At 50.5% G+C, this 21,525-nt stretch overlaps 1 protein-coding gene across 1 annotated transcript in view; it reads left to right on the forward strand.

The window, feature by feature from the left end:
* Nucleotides 1–21,525, forward strand: part of LOC119953525 — a 138,687-nt gene that overhangs the window by 98,462 nt on the left and 18,700 nt on the right. Inside the window, exons 8-11 of the mRNA XM_038777893.1 lie at nt 1,981–2,071; nt 16,281–16,484; nt 18,569–18,691; nt 20,413–20,460. Of these exons, the coding sequence (XP_038633821.1) occupies nt 1,981–2,071; nt 16,281–16,484; nt 18,569–18,691; nt 20,413–20,460 (466 nt within the window). The remainder of the gene's footprint in view (nt 1–1,980; nt 2,072–16,280; nt 16,485–18,568; nt 18,692–20,412; nt 20,461–21,525) is intronic.

The following is a 21,525-nucleotide window of genomic DNA, read 5'->3' on the forward strand; positions in this document are numbered from 1 at the left end:
GAGGTCTACAAAATTATGAGAGGTATGGACAGGGTGGATAGCAACAAGCTTTTTCCAAGAGTGGGGGTGTCAGTTACAAGGGGTCACGATTTCAAGGTGAGAGGGGGAAAGTTTAAGGGAGATGTGCGTGGAAAGTGTTTTACGCAGAGGGTGGTGGGTGCCTGGAATGCTTTACCAGCGGAGGTGGTAGAGGCGGGCACGATAGCATCATTTAAGATGCATCTAGACAGGTATGTGAATGGGCGGGAACAGAGGGAAGTAGACCTTGGAAAATAGGAGACAGGTTTAGATAAAGGATCTGGATCGGCGCAGGCTGGGAGGGCCGAAGGGCCTGTTCCTGTGCTGTAATTTCCTTTGTTCTTTGTTCTATACATATTCCCCGAACTCTGCGTCCCACTCTTACTGGGACTCGACTTCCAGTGCAACCTCAAAAGCCTCACACTTCGGCGGGCCCCTACCTCCACTCACTATCTGCTATTAGGTCCCTCCTATGTACGGCCACCAACCAGACCTCTCACGAACGGCTATTTGTTTTCTCTAGGGGCACTACCACGGGGGTTTCGCTCCCAGCTTGGTTGAAGACACCGGGCCCGGTTCTCCTCCGGAAGCACGTCCGAGCACACAAAACGGATCCACTCGTAGAGAGAGTGCTCCTACTCCACTCCAACCCCCAATACGCTTTCATCGAAAACCCTGACGGCCGTCAGGACACTGTTTCCCTCCGGGACCTGGCGCCTGCAGGATCCAACTCTACCACCACCGAGGTACCCCTCACACTGCACCCCACCCGACCCCCCCACGCCCTGCCCTGTTGCCAGGGGCACAGTCAGATGATGGTTCCTTTGCCAACTATATGCTTCAGGCCCCTTTCCGGCGCATTGCTGGAGGGGCTACTATGTACGGTTTGGGGGGGTTGGGGGGTGTGGGGTTGGTGGGGGTGCGGGTACCCATACGGGCAGTGGCACCCCCAGGCGCCACTCTGGGTGGTGCGCATCAAAATGGCTGCCTTCAGGTCGCAGGTTCTCACCCAGACCCCACGGCCCACCCCCTGGTCACCTCCTCCCCCCCCGGCTAGTGTCAGGACCAGCAGCCCACGGTCAGCTCTCCGTGTCCGACCTCCTCTCCCTCCCTCAGCAGCCAGGGCGCCTGTTTTCCCATTTTTAAATGTACAAGTGAACCTCGCCATCAGGAATTGCGGAGGCCCCGGGGAATACCGGGTCAGGCCCACTAACGATACAATCGGTGTTTACTGTACGTGTGGAGTGGAACACATTGACGCCGCTGTCAAGGTGACGGAGAATTGCAATTTGAACCCGACGCCTGCCCCACTTTCGCCATCACGACCGATTCTCCACCCAATCGCATTTCACAATTCTGCCAACGGAGATTATCACCCGGGACCCCGAGACTCGGGAACATTCACCCGGGACCCCGAGACTCGGGAACATTCACCCGGGACCCCGAGACTCGGGAACATTCACCCGGGACCCCGAGACTCGGGAACATTCACCCGGGACCCCGAGACTCGGGAACATTCCCCCGGGACCCCGAGACTCAGGAACATTCACCCGGGACCCCGAGACTCGGGAACATTCACCCGGGACCCCGAGACTCGGGAACATTCACCCGGGACCCCGAGACTCGGGAACATTCACCCGGGACCCCGAGACTCGGGAACATTCACCCGGGACCCCGAGACTTGGGAACATTCACCCGGGACCCCGAGACTCGGGAACATTCACCCGGGACCCCGAGACTCGGGAACATTCACCCGGGACCCCGAGACTCGGGAACATTCACCCGGGACCCCGAGACTCGGGAACATTCTGACAGTTATCTCCATGTTAAAGATATTATATATCTCCAATTGTTTTGCCTGTTTGTATGTTAGATTATAGACCTGTCTTTATCCAGTTATCATCTGTTTATTTGAAAAAGTATTTGGGGCAAGTATTGTTTAATCTCCATGTTCTTGATCAGGAATATGGTGAAGAAAATTGATGAAGAATTGAAAGAAATGCGCTCGTTCCAGGACACATGCGGCAAGGGCGGAGGCAGGATTCAGCAACAGGTCAGCAACTGGAGTGTGGATACGGAGGGGAATGTGGATAAGTGTGGGATATGGAGGGGAATGTGGATAAGTGTGGGATATGGAGGGGATATCGGGAAGTGTGGGATATGGAGGGGATATCGGGAAGTGTGGGGTATGGAGGGGATATCGGGAAGTGTGGGATATGGAGGGGATATCGGGAAGTGTGGGGTATGGAGGGGATATCGGGAAGTGTGGGATATGGAGGGGATATCGGGAAGTGTGGGATATGGAGGGGATATCGGGAAGTGTGGGATATGGAGGGGATATCGGGAAGTGTGGGATATGGAGGGGATATCGGGAAGTGTGGGGTATGGAGGGGATATCGGGAAGTGTGGGATATGGAGGGGATATCGGGAAGTGTGGGATATGGAGGGGATATCGGGAAGTGTGGGATATGGAGGGGAATGTGGATAAGTGTGGGATATGGAGGGGATATCGGGAAGTGTGGGATATGGAGGGGATATCTGGAAGTGTGGGATATGGAGGGGAATGTGGATAAGTGTGGGATATGGAGGGGAATGTGGATAAGTGTGGGATATGGAGGGGATATCGGGAAGTGTGAGATATGGAGGGGATATCGGGAAGTGTGGGATATGGAGGGGAATGTGGATAAGTGTGGGATATGGAGGGGATATCGGGAAGTGTGGGATATGGAGGGGATATCGGGAAGTGTGGGATATGGAGGGGATATCGGGAAGTGTGGGATATGGAGGGGAATGTGGATAAGTGTGGGATATGGAGGGGATATCGGGAAGTGTGGGATATGGAGGGGATATCGGGAAGTGTGGGATATGGAGGGGAATGTGGATAAGTGTGGGTTATCCTTTGAAGATGTAACTATGGAGTTGACCAGGGAGACCTGGTGGATGTGGTTTATTTAGACTTTCAGAAGGCTTTCGACAATGTGAGGTAATGCATTTTGGATGGTCTAATACAGGTGGGGAATATACAGTAAATGGCAGAACCCTTCAGAGTATTGATAGGCAGAGGGATCTGGGTGTACAGGTCCACAGGTCACTGAAAGGGGCAACACAGGTGGAGAAGGTAGTCAAGAAGACATACGGCATGCTTGCCTTCATTGGCTGGGGCATTGAGTATAAGAATTGGCAAGTCATGTTGCAGCTGTATAGAACCTTAGTTAGGCCACACTTGGAGTATAGTGTTCATTTCTGGTCGCCACACTACCAGAAGGATGTGGAGGCTTTAGAGAGGGTGCAGAAGAGATTTACCAGGATGTTGCCTGGTATGGAGAGCATTAGCTATGAGGAGAGGTTGAATAAACCAGGTTTGTTCTCACTGGAACGACGGAGGTTGAGAGGTGACCTGATAGAGGTCTACAAAATTATGAGGGGCATAGACAGAGTGGATAGTCTTTTTCCCAGGGTGGAAGTATCAATTACTAGGGGGCATAGGTTTAGGGTGTGAGGGGCAAGGTTTAGAGTAGATGTACCCGGCAAGTTTTTTACACAGAGGGTAGTGGGTGCCTGGAACTCACTGCTGGAGGAGGTGGTGGAAGCAGGGACGATAGTGACGTTTAAGGGGCATCTTGACAAATACACGAGTAGGATGGGAATAGAGGGATATGGACCCCGGAAGTGTAAAAGGTTTTAGCAAATTAGTCAAACATGATTTCCCCTTCATAAAACCATGCTGACTCTGATGGATAGCGTTTTGACTTCCCAAATACCCTGATATTACTTCCTTAATAATGGATTCGACAATTTCCCAACAACAAAGGCGGTAAGGATATGGAGGTGAAATGTGAGAAAGAGTAGGGAACGGAGAGAGTATACGGAGAAGCTTGGGATATCGAGGGGGATATGGAGATGTGTGGGATATGGAGGGGGATATGGAGATGTGTGGGATATGGAGATGTGTGGGATATGGAGGGGGATATGGAGATGTGTGGGATTTGGAGATGTGTGGGATATGGAGATGTGTGGGATATGGAGGGGATATGGAGATGTGTGGGATATGGAGATGTGTGGGATATAGAGGGGGATATGGAGATGTGTGGGATATGGAGATGTGTGGGATATGGAGGGGGATATGGAGATGTGTGGGATATGGAGGGGGATATGGAGATGTGTGGGATATTGAGGTGGAGATGGAGATGTGTGAGATATGTCGATGTGTGGGATCTGGAGATGTGTGGGATATGCAGATGTGTGGGATATGGAGATATGTGGGATATAGAGATGTGTGGGATATGGAGATGTGTGGGTTATGGAGATGTATGGGTTATGGAGATGTGTGGGACATGGCGATGTGTGGGACATGGAGATGTGTGGGACATGGAGATGTGTGGGATATGGAGATGTGTGGGATATGGAGATGTGTGGGAAATGGAGATGTGTGGGATATGGAGGGGATATGGAGATGTGGTATATGGAGGGGGAGATGGAGATATGTGGGATATGGAGATGTGTGGGATCTGGAGATGTGTGGGATATGCAGATGTGTGGGATATGGAGATGTGTGGGATATAGAGATGTGTGGGATATAGAGATGTGTGGGATATGGAGATGTGTGGGATATGGAGATGTGTGGGATATGGAGGTGTGTGGGATATGGAGATTTGTGGGATATGGAGATGTGTGGGATCTGGAGATGTGTGGGATATGCAGATGTGTGGGATATGGAGATGTGTGGGATATGCCGATCTGTGGGATATGGGGATGTGTGGGCTATGGAGATCTGTGGGATATGGAGGGGGATATGGAGCTGTGTGGGATATGGAGAACGTGTGGGATATGGAGGGGGATATTGAGATGTGTGGGATATGGAGGGGATATGGAGATGTGTGGGATATGGAGGGGGATATTGAGATGTGTGGGATATGGAGATGTGTGGGATATGGAGGGGGATATGGAGATGTGTGGGATATGGAGATGTGTGGGATATGGAGGGGGAAATTGAGATGTGTGTGATATGGAGGGGGATATGGAGATGTGTGGCATATGGAGGGGGAGATGGAGATGTGTGGGATATGGAGATGTGTGGGATCTGGAGATGTGTGGGATATGCAGATGTGTGGGATATGGAGATGTGTGGGATATAGAGATGTGTGGGATATGGAGATGTGTGGGACATGGAGATGTGTGGGTTATGGAGATGTGTGGGACATGGAGATGTGTGGGATATGGAGATGTGTGAGATATGGAGATGTGTGGGATATGGAGGGGGATATGGATATGTGTGGGATATGGAGATGTGTGGCATATGGAGCTGTGTGGCATATGGAGATGTGTGGAATATGGAGGGGGATATGGAGATGTGTGGGATATGGAGATGTGTGGGATATGGAGGGGGATATAGAGATGCGTGGGATATGGAGGGGGATATGGAGATGTGTGGGATACGGAGGGGGATATGGAGATGTGTGGGATATGGAGATGTGTGGGATCTGGAGATGTGTGGGATATGCAGATGTGTGGGATATGGAGATGTGTGGGATATGGAGATGTGTGGCATATGGAGATGTGTGGCATATGGAGATGTGTGGCATATGGAGATGTGTGGGATATGGAGATGTGTGGGATATGGAGGGGGATATGGAGATGTGTGGGATATGGAGATGTGTGGGATATGTAGGGGATATAGAGATGCGTGGGATATGGAGGGGGATATGGAGATGTGTGTGATATGGAGGGGGATATGGAGATGTGTGGGATATGGAGATGTGTGTGATATGGAGGGGGATATGGAGATGTGTGGTATATGGAGGTGGAGATGGAGATGTGTGGGATATGGAGATGTGTGGCATCTGGAGATGTGTGGGATATGCAGATGTGTCGGATACGGAGATGTGTGGGATACGGAGATGTGTGGGATATAGAGATGTGTGGGATATGGAGATGTGTGGGATATGGAGATGTGTGGGTTATGGAGATGTGTGGGACATGGAGATGTGTGTGACATGGAGATGTGTGTGACATGGAGATGTGTGGGATATGGAGATGTGTGGGATAAGGAGATGTGTGGGATATGGAGATGTAAGGGATATGGAGATGTGTGGGATATGGAGATGTGTAGGATATGGAGATGTATGGGATATGGAGGGGATATGGTGATGTGTGGGATATGGAGATGTGTAGGAAATGGAGATGTGTGGGATATGGAGGGGGATATGGAGATGTGTGGTATATGGAGGGGGATAAGAAGATGTGTGGGATATGGAGATGTGTGGGATATGGACATGTGTGGGATATGGAGATGTGTGGGATATGGAGGGGGATAAGAAGATGTGTGGGATATGGAGATGTGTGGGATATGGAGATGTGTGGGATATGGAGGGGGATATGGAGATGTGTGGGATATGGAGATGTGTGGGATATGGAGGGGGAAATGGAGATGTGTGGGATATGGAGATGTGTGGTATATGGAGGGGGATATGGTGATGTGTGGGATATGGAGATGTGTAGGAAATGGAGATGTGTGGGATATGGAGGGGGATATGGAGATGTGTGGTATATGGAGGGGGAGATGGAGATGTGTAGGATATGGAGATGTGTGGGATCTGGAGATGTGTGGGATATGCTGATGTGTGGGATATGGAGATGTGTGGGATATAGAGATGTGTGGGATATAGAGATGTGTGGGATATGGAGATGTAAGGGATATGGAGATGTGTGGGATATGGAGATGTGTAGGATATGGAGATGTATGGGATATGGAGGGGATATGGTGATGTGTGGGATATGGAGATGTGTAGGAAATGGAGATGTGTGGGATATGGAGGGGGATATGGAGATGTGTGGTATATGGAGGGGGATAAGAAGATGTGTGGGATATGGAGATGTGTGGGATATGGACATGTGTGGGATATGGAGATGTGTGGGATATGGAGGGGGATAAGAAGATGTGTGGGATATGGAGATGTGTGGGATATGGAGATGTGTGGGATATGGAGGGGGATATGGAGATGTGTGGGATATGGAGATGTGTGGGATATGGAGGGGGAAATGGAGATGTGTGGGATATGGAGATGTGTGGCATATGGAGGGGGAGATGGAGATGTGTGGGATATGGAGATGTGTGGAATCTGGAGATGTGTGGGATATAGAGATGTGTGGGATATGGAGATGTGTGGGATATGGAGATGTGTGGGTTATGGAGATGTGTGGGACATGGCGATGTGTGGGATATGGAGATGTGTGGGATATGGAGATGTGTGGGATATGGAGATGTGTGGGATATGGAGATGCGTGGGATATAGAGGGGTAAATGGAGATGTGTGGGATATGGAGGGGGATATGGAGATGTGTGGTATATGGAGGGGGATATGGTGATGTGTGGGATATGGAGATGTGTAGGAAATGGAGATGTGTGGGATATGGAGGGGGATATGGAGATGTGTGGTATATGGAGGGGGAGATGGAGATGTGTAGGATATGGAGATGTGTGGGATCTGGAGATGTGTGGGATATGCTGATGTGTGGGATATGGAGATGTGTGGGATATAGAGATGTGTGGGATATAGAGATGTGTGGGATATGGAGATGTGTGGGCTATGGAGATGCGTGGGTTATGGAGATGTGTGGGACATGGAGATGTGTGGGATATGGAGATGTGTGCGATATGGAGATTTGTGGGATATGGAGATGTTTGGGATATGGATGGGGATATGGAGATGTGTGGGATATGGGGGGGATATGAAGATGTGTAGGATATGGAGATGTGTGGGATGTGGAGATGTGTGGGATATGCAGAGGTGTGGGATATGGAGATGTGTGTGATATGGAGAGGGATATGGAGATGTGTGGGATATGGAGGGGGATGTTGAGATGTGTCGGTTATGGAGGGGGATATGGAGATGTGTGGGATGTGGAGATGTGTGGGATATGGAGATGTGTGGGATATGGAGGGGGATATGGTGATGTGTGGGATATGGAGGGGGATATGGAGATGTGTGGGAATATGGTGATTTGTGGCATATGGAGGGAGATATGGAGATGTGTGGGATATGGAGGGGGTATAGAGATGTGTGGGATATGGAGGGGGATATGGAGATGTGTGGGATATGGAGGGGGATATGGAGATGTGTGGGATATGGAAGGGGATATGGGGATGTGTGGGATATGGAGGGGGATATGGAGATGTGTGGGAAATGGAAGGGGATATTGTGATGTGTGGCATATGGAGGGGGTTATGGAGATGTGTGGGGCATGGAGATGTGTGGGATATGGAGATGTGTGGGATATGGAGATATGTGGAATATGGAGATGGGATATTGAGATGTGTGTTATATGGAGGGTTATATGGAGATGTGTGGGATACGGAGATGTGTGGGATATGGAGATGAGTGGGATATGGAGGTCGATATAGAGGTGTATGGGATATGGAGCTGTGTGGGATATGGAGGGGGATATGGAGATATGTGGGATATGGAGATGTGTGGGTAATGGAGGGGGATATGGAGATGTGTGGGATGTGGAGATGTGTAGGATATGGAGGGGGATATGGAGATGTGTGGGCTATGGAGGGGGATATAGTGATGTGTGGGATATGGAGGAGGATATGGAGATGTGTGGGGATATGGTGATGTATGGGATATGGAAGGGGATATGGAAATGTGTGGGATATGGAGGGGGATATGGAGATGTGTGGGATATGGAGGGGGATATAGAGATGTGTGGGATTTGGAAGGGGATATGTGGATGTGTGGATATGGAGGGGGATATGTTGATGTGTGGGATATGGAGGTCGATATAGAGATGTGTGGGACATTGAGATGTGTGGGATATGGAAGGGGATATGGAGATATGTGGGATATGGTGATGTGTGGGTTATTGAGGGGGGTATGGAGATGTGTGGATATGGAGGGGGATATGGAGATGTGTGGTATATGGAGGGGGAGATGCAGATGTGTTGGATATGGAGAAGTGTGGGATCTGGAGATGTGTGTGATATGCAGATGTGTGGGATATGGAGATGTGTGGGATATAGAGATGTGTGGGATATGGAGATGTGTGGGATATGGAGGGGGATATGGAAATGTGTGGGATATGGAGGGGGATATGGAGATGTGTGGGATATGGAGGGGGATATGGAGATGTGTGGGATATGGAGATGTGTGGTAAATGGAGGGGGAAATGGAGATGTGTGGGATATGGAGGGAGATATGGAGATGTGTGGTATATAGAGGGGGAGATAGAGATGTGTGGGATCTGGAGATGTGTGGGATATGCTTATGTGTGGGATATGGAGATGTGTTGGATGTAGAGATGTGTGTGATATGGAGATATGTGGGATATGGAGATGTGTGGGTTATGGAGATGTGTGGGGTATGGAGATGTGTGGGACATGGAGATGTGTGAGATATGGAGATGTGTGGGATATGGAGATGTGTGGGATATGGAAGGGGATATGGAGATGTGTGGGATCTGGATGGGATATGAAATGAAAATGAAAATCGCTTATTGTCACGAGTAGGCTTCAATGAAGTTACTGTGAAAAGCCCCTAGTCGCCACATTCCGGCGCCTGTCCGGGGAGGCTGGTACGGGAATCGAACCGTGCTGCTGGCCTGCTTGGTCTGCTTTAAAAGCCAGCGATTTAGCTGAGTGAGCTAAACCCGCCCCTATGTGGATATGGAGATGTGTGGGATATGGAGGGGTATTTGGAGATGTGAAATGAAAAGTGAAAAATGTGTGGGAAATAGAGGGGGATTTGTAGATATGGAGATGTTTGGGATATCGAGATGTGTGGGATGTGGAGGGTATATGGAGATGTGTGGGATATGGAGGTGGATTTGGAGATGTGTGGTATATGGGGGGATATGGAGATGTGTGGGATATGGAGGGGGATATGGAGATGTGTGGGATATGGAGGGGGATATGGAGATGTGTGGGATATGGAGGTGGATATGGAGATGTGTGGGATATAGAGTGGGATTTGGAGATGGGTGGGATATCGGGGATATGGAGATGTGTAGGATATGGAGGGGGATATGGAGATGTGTGGGATATGGAGGGGATGTGGAGATGTGTGGGATATGTAGATATGTGGGATATGGAGATGTGTGGGATATGGATGGGGATATGTAGATGTGTTGGATATGGAGGGGGATATGGAGATGTGTGGGATATGGAGATGTGTGGGATATGGAGGGGCATATGTAGATGTGTGGGATATGGAGGGGGATATGGAGATGTGTGGGATATGGAGGGGGATATGGAGATGTGTGGGATATGGAGGGGGATATGGAGATGTGTGGGATATGGAGGGGGATATGGAGATGTGTGGGATATGGAGGGGGATATGTAGATGTGTGGGATATGGAGGGGGATATGGAGATGTGTGGGATATGGAGGGGGATATGGAGATGTGTGGGATATGGAGGGGGATATGGAGATGTGTGGGATATGGAGATGTGTGGGATATGGAGGGGATGTGGAGATGTGTGGGATATGGAGATGTGTGAGATATGGAGGGGATGTGGAGATGTGTGGGATATGGAGATGTGTGAGATATGGAGGGGGATATGGAGATGTGTGGGATATGGAGGGGATGTGGAGATGTGTGGGATATGGAGATGTGTGAGATATGGAGGGGGATATGGAGATGTGTGGGATATGGAGAGGGATATGGAGATGTGTGGGATATGGATCGGATATGGAGATGTGTGGGATATGGAGGGGGATATGGAGATGTGTGAGATATGGAGGGGGATATGGAGATGTGTGGGATATGGAGATGTGTGGGATATGGAGGGGGATATGGAGATGTGTGGGATATGGATGGGATATGGAGATGTGTGGGATATGGAGGGGGATATGGAGATGTGTGGGATATGGAGGGGGATATGGAGATGTGTGGGATATGGAGGGGATATGGAGATGTGTGGGATATGGATGGGATATGGAGATATGTGGGATATGGAGGGGGATATGGAGATGTGTGGGATATGGATGGGATATGGAGATGTGTGGGATATGGATGGGATATGGAGATGTGTGGGATATGGAGGGGGATATGGAGATGTGTGGGATATGGATGGGATATGGAGATGTGTGGGATATGGGGCTGGGTTTACCGAACAGCCCGCCATGTGTTTTGGGTGGCGGAGCCACTCCCGCAGCGGGATGTATCGATTCACTGTTGTCAACGGGATGCTCCCCTCATCACCGGAAAATCAATCCGTCGGCGTGTGATGGGAATTTCCCACCGGCGAGAACAGCTGGTAAATCCGGCAATGGAGAGGGTATATGAGGAAAACTGGGATACTGAATAGCAGTAATGAATGCTGAATGGTCGGATGGTGTGGCATTGAAATTATTCAGGATTCAGAGCAGGAAGTTTGATAAGTTGTGAAATGTTTAAACACCATTGGTGATGCCTGAGTACTGATTTAGTGTCTGTTTATCTGCCAATATATCCAGCTCCTGATCACTGTCCAGTGATCCCTGCGTCAGACAGAGAGGGGAAATCAGCCAGGGTTCCTGCTCCTGATTAGTGTCCAGTGATCCCTGGGTTAGAGAGAGAGGGGGGAAATCAGCCAGGGTTCCTGCTCCTGATCACTGCCCAGTGATCCCTGGGTTAGAGAGAGAGGGGAAATCAGCCAGGGTTCCTGCTCCTGATCACTGTCCAGTGATCCCTGCGTCAGACAGAGAGGGGAAATCAGCCAGGGTTCCTGCTCCTGATCACTGTCCAGTGATCCCTGGGTTAGAGAGAGGGGAAATCAGCCAGGGTTCCTGCTCCTGATTAGTGTCCAGTGATCCCTGAGTTAGAGAGAGAGAGAGGGGAAATCAGCCAGGATTCCTGCTCCTGATCACTGTCCAGTGATCCCTGGGTTAGAGAGAGAGAGAGGGAAATCAGCCAGGGTTCCTGCTCCTGATCACTGTCCAGTGATCCCTGGGTTAGAGAGAGAGGGGCGGGGGGGGAAATCAGCCAGGGTTCCTGCTCCTGATCACTGTCCAGTCATCTCTGGGTTAGAGAGAGAGGGGAAATCAGCCAGGGTTCCTGCTCCTGATCACTGTCCGGTGATCCCTGGGTTAGAGAGAGAGAGAGGGGAAATCAGCCAGGGTTCCTGCTCCTGATCACTGTCCAGTGAGCCCTGGGTTAGAGAGAGAGAGGGGAAATCAGCCAGGGTTCCTGCTCCTGATCACTGTCCAGTGAGCCCTGGGTTAGAGAGAGAGAGGGGAAATCAGCCAGGGTTCCTGCTCCTGATCACTGTCCAGTGATCACTGGGTTAGAGAGAGAGGGGAAATCAGCCAGGGTTCCTGCTCCTGATCACTGTCCAGTGATCCCTGGGTTAGAGAGAGTGGGGAAATCAGCCAGGGTTCCTGCTCCTGATCACTGTCCAGTGATCCTTGGGTTAGAGAGAGAGGGGAAATCAGCCAGGGTTCCTGCTCCTGATCACTGTCCATTGATCCCTGGGTTAGAGAGAGAGAGGGGAAATCAGCCAGGGTTCCTGCTCCTGATCACTGTCCAGTGAGCCCTGGGTTAGAGAGAGAGAGGGGAAATCAGCCAGGGTTCCTGCTCCTGATCACTGTCCATTGATCCCTGGGTTAGAGAGAGAGGGGAAATCAGGCAGGGTTCCAGCTCCTGATCACTGTCCATTGATCCCTGGGTTAGAGAGAGAGAGGGGAAATCAGGCAGGGTTCCAGCTCCTGATCACTGTCCATTGATCCCTGGGTTAGAGAGAGAGAGGGGAAATCAGCCAGGGTTCCTGCTCATGATCACTGCCCAGTGATCCCTGGGTGTGAGAGAGAGGGGAAATCAGCCAGGGTTCCTGCTCCTGATCACTGTCCAGTGATCCCTGGGTTAGAGAGAGAGAGGGAAAATCAGCCCGCGTTCCAGCTCCTGATCACAGCCCAGTGACCCCTGGGTTAGAGAGAGAGGGGAAATCAGCCAGGGTTCCTGCTCCTGATCACAGCCCAGTGACCCCTGGGTTAGAGAGAGAGAGGGGGAATCAGCCAGGGTTCCTGCTCCTGATCACTGTCCAGTGATCCCTGGGTTAGAGAGAGAGAGGGGAATCAGCCAGGGTTCCTGCTCCTGATCACTGTCCAGTGATCCCTGGGTTAGAGAGAGAGGGGAAATCAGCCAGGGTTCCTGCTCCTGATCACTGCCCAGTGATCCCTGGGTTAGAGAGAGGGGAAATCAGCCAGGGTTCCTGCTCCTGATCACTGTCCAGTGATCCCTGGGTGTGAGAGAGAGGGGAAATCAGCCAGGGTTCCTGCTCCTGATCACTGTCCAGTGATCCCTGGGTTAGAGAGAGAGAGGGAAAATCAGCCAGGGTTCCTGCTCCTGATCACTGCCCAGTGATCCCTGGGTTAGAGAGAGGGGAAATCAGCCAGGGTTCCTGCTCCTGATCACTGTCCAGTGATCCCTGGGTGTGAGAGAGAGGGGAAATCAGCCAGGGTTCCTGCTCCTGATCACTGTCCAGTGATCCCTGGGTTAGAGAGAGAGAGGGAAAATCAGCCAGGGCTCCTGCTCCTGATCACTGTCCAGTGATCCCTGGGTTAGAGAGAGAGGGGAAATCAGCCAGGGTTCCTGTTCCTGATCACTGTCCAGTGATCCCTGGGTTAGAGAGAGAGGGGAAATCAGCCAGGGTTCCTGCTCCTGATCACTGTCCAGTGATCCCTGGGTTAGAGAGAGAGAGGGGAAATCAGCCAGGGTTCCTGCTCCTGATCACTGCCCAGTGATCCCTGGGTTAGAGAGAGGGGAAATCAGCCAGGGTTCCTGCTCCTGATCACTGTCCATTGATCCCTGGGTTAGAGAGAGAGAGGGGAAATCAGCCAGGGTTCCTGCTCCTGATCACTGTCCAGTGATCCCTGTGTTAGAGAGAGAGAGGGGAAATCAGCCAGGGTTCCTGCTCCTGATCACTGTCCGGTGATCCCTGGGTTAGAGAGAGAGAGGGGAAATCAGCCAGGGTTCCTGTTCCTGATCACTGTCCAGTGATCCCTGGGTTAGAGAGAGGGGAAATCAGCCAGGGTTCCTGCTCCTGATCACTGTCCATTGATCCCTGGGTTAGAGAGAGAGAGGGGAAATCAGCCAGGGTTCCTGCTCCTGATCACTGTCCAGTGATCCCTGGGTTAGAGAGAGAGAGGGGAAATCAGCCAGGGTTCCTGCTCCTGATCACTGTCCGGTGATCCCTGGGTTAGAGAGAGAGGGGAAATCAGCCAGGGTTCCTGCTCCTGATCACTGTCCAGTGATCCCTGGGTTAGAGAGAGAGAGGGGAAATCAGCCAGGGTTCCTGCTCCTGATCACTGTCCAGTGTCTTTTGAGTTAATGAGAAAAGGGGATGCATGGATGAACAAAGAACATGCCGGTCCTGAATTCCTTTCAACTGACACTTGAAAGCCTCCCACATTTCAGATATTGATTTACCCTCAAACATCCGCCTCCAATCTAGGTTCTTCAGTTCCTGACTAATATTTTTATAATTCGCTTTCCCCCAATTTAGCACATTCACCCTTGTCCACCAGCACTTTAAAACTTACTGAATTGTGGTCACTGTTCCCGAAATGCTCCCCTACTGAAACTTCTACCACCTGGCCGGGCTCATTCCCCAATACCAGGTCCAGTACAGCCCCTTCCCTAGTTGGACTGTTTACATATTGTTTTAAGAAGCCCTCCTGGATGCTCCTTACAAACTCTGCCCCGACCAAGCCCCTAGCACTAAGTGAGTCCCAGTCAATATTGGGGAAGTTAAAATCTCCCATCACAACAACCCTGTTGCTTTTACTCCTTTCCAAAATCTGTCTACCTATCTGCTTCTCTATCTCCTGCTGGCTGTTGGGAGGCCTGTAGTAAACCCCCAACATTGTGACTGCACCCTTCTTATTCTGATCTCTACCCATTTGCCTCACTGCCCTCTGAGGTGTCCTCCCGTAGTACAGCTGTGATATTCTCCCTAACCAGTAGCGCAACTCCGCCACCCCTTTTACATCCCCCTCTATCCTGCCTGAAACATCTAAACCCTGGACCGTTTAGCTGCCAATCCTGTCCTTCCCTCAACCAGGTCTCTGTAATGGCAACAACATCATAGTTCCAAGGACTAATCCAAGCTCTAAGTTCATCCGCCTTACCTGTTATACTTCTTGCATTAAACCATATGCACTTCAGGCCACCAGACTCGCTATTTTCAGCAACATCTCCCTGTCTGCTCTGCCTAAGAGCCATACTGGCCCTATTCCCCAGTTCTCCCTCAATGCTTTCACCTTCTGACCTATTGCTGCCGTACCCACCCCCCGCCATACTAGTTTAAACCCTCCCATGTGACACTAGCAAACCTCGCGGCCAGGATATTTATGCCTCTCCAGTTTAGATGCAACCCGTCCTTATACAGGTCACACCTGCCCCGGAAGAGCTCCCAGTGGTCCAGATAACGGAAACCCTCCCTCCTACACCAGCTGTTTAGCCACGTGTTTAGCTGCTCTATCTTCCTATTTCTAGCCTCACTGGCACGTGGCACAGGGAGTAATCCCGAGATTACAACCCTAGAGGTCCTGTCTTTTAACTTTCTGCCTAGCTCCCTGAACTCCTGCTGCAGGACCTCATGCCCCTTCCTGCCTATGTCGTTAGTGCCAATATGTACAATGACCTCTGCCTGTTTGCCCTCCCCCTTCAGGATGCCCGCTACCCGTTCGGAGACATCCTGGACCCTGGCACCAGGGAGGCAACATACCATCCTGGAGTCTCTTTCCCGTCCACAGAAGTGCCTATCTGTGCCCCTGACTGTAGAGTCCCCTATGACTATTGCTCTTCTGCGCTTTGACCCTCCCTGCTGAACATCAGAGCCAGCCGTGGTGCCCCTGCTCTGGCTGCTGCTGTTTTCCCTGATAGGCTATTCCCCCCCGACAGTATCCAAAGGGGTATACCTGTTAGAGAGGGGGACAACCACAGGGGATTCCTGCACTGACTGCCTGCCCCTTCTGGTGGTCACCCATTTCTCTGCCTGCACCTTGGGTGTGACCACGTCTCTATAACTCCTATCTATGATGCTTTGTCGGACAGTCGAATAATTGTGCCTGGGTCCCAACCACCTCTTGCTCTAAGTCAGTGACATAACTATCTGTATAACTCCTTCTGGGTCACACTTAGGAGCAGCTGGACATGATTGAGGATCAGTGGAGTTTGCCTGTCCACTGGGCACTATCCATTCTGGTGCGCACAGGTACCATCCTAGTTTTAATCGTTGCTCTGTTGCAGGATGTGATGACTGATTCTGTGCTTCTTCCACAGTTAAACAAGTTAGGGCCAGTCCTGGAGAAAATCATGAGTTCTTCCTGTGCTCTGCTGGGTATGAGCCTGGGCCTGGATACGGAAGCTACCTGTCCTGTCTGCAGTTTGGATGTCAGTCAAGATGCCAGCAATCTGTGTCAGAGATTTCAGAAACTGCAGGACACAGTGAACACCATGGTTGATTCAATGGGAGACATTGCGAAGGTAGAGTATTGGACTGAACAGCTGAGCAGGATTTTTCAACAAATCCGCTTCAGACTACAGGCATCACCCCTGCTGTTAGTTCTCCTCTAGCTAAACAGGAACGTTATTGGTGACACGAACCTTGTGATAGAACCTTGTTAGATTGGGCCTGTTGGGATATTAATAGGCAGTTAATGAGGAATATTGCCGACTGTGATGGAATTGTGTTGGAAATGTGAACTACTCACTATGTAGTCAGCTGTACTGGAACAAAGCCAACAGACATCCCATACACATAAGAACATAAGAACTAGGAGCAGGAGTCGGCCATCTGGCCCCTTGAGCCTGCTCCGCCATTCAATGAGATCATGGCTGATCTTCAAGAATCATAGAATGTGTTCTAACCCCCACAGGATGGACGGGAGCCTCGAGTACGAGCTCCCTGTCAGAGGGCTGTTGAACTCAGGACCATCAACACCAGCCCAGGTTGGGGTTGAGTTGCAGAGTTGTCCCGATTGCGACTGTTATTTATAACCTTCTTCTAGTAAATAAACCTTGTTTTTGATTCTCCTTTCCAAATTCCTTCATGTTTACTGAAGAATTATGGAGCACAGGAGACAGACATTCAATCCCATTACGCATTTCAGATTCTGGAGAAAGTTGTCTAATCAGTCCCACTTTGTCCTGCTCTGTCCCCGGTACGGTGTAAGCTTTCCCCTTGATCAGTACATACCTAATTACCATCTGACAATTATTATTGATCTGCTTCCACCGTCCTTGCAGCCAATGCCTTCCGATCACAATTCGATTGTCGGATTAGAGAACCCCCCCCCCCCCCGCATTTATATTTAAAATCTGTCTGATAATTGATCCTCCTGCCAATATAATCATTGCTCCTTATTTATTTGACCACGGCTATTCAGTATTGGAACATCTCTCTCAAATCTTTTCTTCATCTTTTCTGTTCCAAGGAGAAGATTCTCAGCTTCTCCTGTCTCTCCATGTTTGACAAAGTTCAACTCACTCTATTAATAAAGCCAATGACCTGAATGTTTTTCTATCACCTTCCCCATTTTTCATGCCAGATTGAAGGGGTTTCTATATCTGCATCCCCATCACTCTCTGCCTCTGCACCTTTTAAAAATTGTTTAATTTATATTCTCTCAATCTTCCGAACAGAAAACATCACTGCGTTAATTTTCATCTGCCATGTGTTTGCTCATTCCACCAGCCTGCCTAAGCCCTCCTGATATTCTTTTTCTATCCTCCTCGTTCTGTCTACATCTCCATGTCATCTAAAATCTCTGCCACGTGCGCCCAAGTTCCGGTTATTTCAGCCAGAAGAGGTGTTCGAACACAGTTCCATCCAGTCAGATAAAAAACTGTTCAATACTTTCTGTAACTGAGTTCCGTTCCTCCCATTGCCTACACTTTCCATTCAATCCCCTGGGTAGCATTTTTCATGATAAATAAATTGAGCAGCATTTTATCACCTGCTAACGAAACATTTCAACTGGATTGTTAGCACCATCTTTCTGCATTTAATATTCTCCACAGACAACCAGATCCAGGCCAGAGCAGAATGGGATCAGGGGGATAATAAACAAGCACCGGGGAGGAATATCCACATATCCCATTACCATCCAGCTTCCCGTCCCCCATCCACACTCCCAAATTTACACCCTCCTGTCGGGCCATCTGCCTTCTCCTCACCCCCTTCTCTGCACAATGCTGCCATGTAGCAGGGTAGCACAGGTGGTTAGCATAAATGCTTCACAGCTCCAGGGTCCCAGGTTCGATTCCCGGCTGGGTCACTGTCTGTGTGGAGTCTGCACGTCCTCCCCGTGTGTGCGTGGGTTTCCTCCGGGTGCTCCGGTTTCCTCCCACAGTCCAAAGATGTGCAGGTTAGGTGGATTGGCCATGCTAAATTGCCCTTAGTGTCCTAAAAAGTAAGGTTGGGGGGGGGGTTGTTGGGTTACGGGTATAGGGTGGATACGTGGGTTTGAGTAGGGTGATCATTGCTCGGCACAACATCGAGGGCCGAAGGGCCTGTTCTGTGCTGTACTGTTCTATGTCTTCAGCTCCAATTCTTTGCATTGTTGCAGGATCTGGAACTACAGAGCCAGCTGCAGGATAACATTTTCCAACTACAGGGAGAATGTGAGCGGCTCAATCAAACTACCAGCCAACTGTTACAGGGTGATCAACTCCACCAGAAAAATATTGAGGTAGGTGACTCAGAGAATCAACTGAATTTCTCCATCATCTTGTGTGTGAGACACAGAAAGAGTTGGATTGGGTTCCATGGGGCTCTGAGGGTGAAATGTTGCTTCCTGTGCAGAGTGCCTCCGATAAACAGCAGGCTTTAACTGGATTTATAGAATGGAATTTGTGATGAGGACTCCAGGTTCTTCTGAGAACAGAAGGTTGCCTGAGGTTTGTCATCAGTTTGTACAGCTGTCACACAATTCAGCCACACCTGCCACAAACTGGGGCTCTGGATTTGCAAACCCAGTATTGAGTATTATTCTCAGTAATTGCTGAGTACTCTTCTCGGTGGGTGCTGAGTATTATTCTCAGTAATTGCTGAGTACTCTTCTCGTTGGGTGCTGAGTACTATTCTCAGTAATTGCTGAGTATTATTCTCAGTAATTGCTGAGTACTCTTCTCGGTGGGTGCTGAGTATTATTCTCAGTAATTGCTGAGTACTCTTATCGTTGGGTGCTGAGTACTATTCTCAGTAATTGCTGAGTATTATTCTCAGTAATTGCTGAGTACTCTTCTCGGTGGGTGCTGAGTATTATTCTCAGTAATTGCTGAGTACTCTTCTCGGTGGGTGCTGAGTATTATTCTCAGTAATTGCTGAGTACTCTTCTCATTGGGTGCTGAGTACTATTCTCAGTAATTGCTGAGTATTATTCTCAGTAATTGCTGAGTACTCTTCTCGGTGGGTGCTGAGTACTATTCTTAGTAATTGCTGAGTACTTTTCTCAGTGGGTGCTGAGTATTATTCTCAGTAATTGCTGAGTATTATTCTCAGTAATTGCTGAGTACTCTTCTTGGTGGGTGCTGAGTATTATTCTCAGTAATTGCTGAGTACTCTTATCGTTGGGTGCTGAGTACTATTCTCAGTAATTGCTGAGTATTATTCTCAGTAATTGCTGAGTACTCTTCTCGGTGGGTGCTGAGTATTATTCTCAGTAATTGCTGAGTACTCTTCTCATTGGGTGCTGAGTACTATTCTCAGTAATTGCTGAGTATTATTCTCAGTAATTGCTGAGTACTCTTCTCGGTGGGTGCTGAGTATTATTCTCAGTAATTGCTGAGTACTCTTCTCGGTGGGTGCTGAGTACTATTCTTAGTAATTGCTGAGTACTTTTCTCAGTGGGTGCTGAGTATTATTCTCAGTAATTGCTGAGTACTCTTCTCGGTGGGTGCTCAGTACTATTCTCAGTGGCTGCTGAGTATTATTCTCAATGGGTGCTCAATATTACTCTCAGTGGCTGCTGAGTATTATTTTTGATGGATGCAGAGTATTATTCTCAGTGGCTGCTGAGTATTATTTTTGATGTGTGCCCAGTATTATTGTCAGTGGCTGCTGAGTATTAATCTCAGTGGCTGCTGAGTATTATTTTTGATGGGTGCAGAGTATTATTCTCAGTGAGTGCTAAATATTATTCTCAGTGGCTGCTGAGTATCATTCTTAGTGGCTGCTGAGTATCATTCTCAGTGGCTGCAGAGTATTATTCTCAGTGGCTGCTGAGTATTATTGTCAGTGGCTGCTGAGTATTATTGTCAGTGGCTGCTGAGTATCATTCTCAGTGGCTGCTGAGTATCATTCTCAGTGGCTGCTGAGTATTATTCTCAGTGGCTGCTGAGTATTATTTTTGATGGGTGCTGTCATCTGAATTTAATTGAATTTTCGCTAATTCGTCTTCTCCACTTTCAGACTCTGACAGATTCTATAAGTCGTTTGGAGAGGAAGTGTATTGAAGAGGTGAGTTTTGATCAGATGCTGATGTTTCTGGGGTTTGCTTTGGGACCAGGGGTTTGCTGGTGTGAGGCTCTGGGATCGGGAACGGGATCAGGAACGTGAACATTGTCGAAAGCAGACATTGGAGCAGCATTGTTGTGGCTGAGTGCCTGAGGGTCATGGTTGGTCAGTACTCAGTGGGTGGGGGGGTTCGGGGGCAGTGGATGGGGGGGTTACGGGGGTAGTGGGGGGTCAGGGGGCAGTGGGTGGGGTGGTCGGGGGGCAGTGGGTGGGGGGGTTGGGGGGCAGCAGGTGGGGGGTTAGGGTGCAGTGGGTGGGGGGGTTAGGGGGCAGTGGGTGGGGGGGTTAGGGGGCAGTGGGTGGGGGGGTAGGGGGCAGTGGGTGGGGGGGTTAGGGGGCAGTGGGTGGGGGGGTTAGGGGGCAGTGGGTGGGGGGGTTAGGGGGCAGCGGGTGGGGGGTTAGGGGCAGCGGGTGGGGGGGGTTAGGGTGCAGTGGGTGGGGGGGTAGGGGGCAGTGGTTGGGGGGGTTAGGGGGCAGTGGGTGGGGGGGTTAGGGGGCAGTGGGTGGGGGGGTTAGGGGGCAGCGGGGGGGGGTTAGGGGGCAGTGGGTGGGGGGGTAGGGGGCAGTGGGTGGGGGTTAGGGGGCAGTGGGGGGGGGGGTTAGGGGGCAGTGGGTGGGGGGGTAGGGGCAGTGGGGTGGGGGGGTTAGGGTGCAGTGGGTGGGGGGGTAGGGGGCAGTGGGTGGGGGGGTTTAGGGGGCAGTGGGTGGGGGGGTTAGGGGGCAGTGGGTGGGGGTTAGGGGGCAGTGGGTGGAGGGGTTAGGGTGCAGTGGGGGGGGTTAGGGGGCAGTGGGTGGGGGTTAGGGGGCAGTGGGGGGGTTAGGGGGCAGCGGGTGGGGGGGTTAGGGGGCAGTGGGAGGGGTGGTCGGGGGTCAGCAGGTGGGGGGGTTAGGGGCAGTGGGTGGGGGTTAGGGTGCAGTGTGTGGGGGGGTTAGGGGGCAGTGGGTGGGGGGTTGGGGGCAGTGGGTGGGGGGGTTAGGGGGCAGTAGGGGGGGGGGTTAGGGGGCAGG

The sequence above is a fragment of the Scyliorhinus canicula genome, chromosome 18 (assembly GCF_902713615.1).
Source record: "Scyliorhinus canicula chromosome 18, sScyCan1.1, whole genome shotgun sequence".
NCBI classification, from domain to species: Eukaryota; Metazoa; Chordata; class Chondrichthyes; order Carcharhiniformes; family Scyliorhinidae; genus Scyliorhinus; species Scyliorhinus canicula.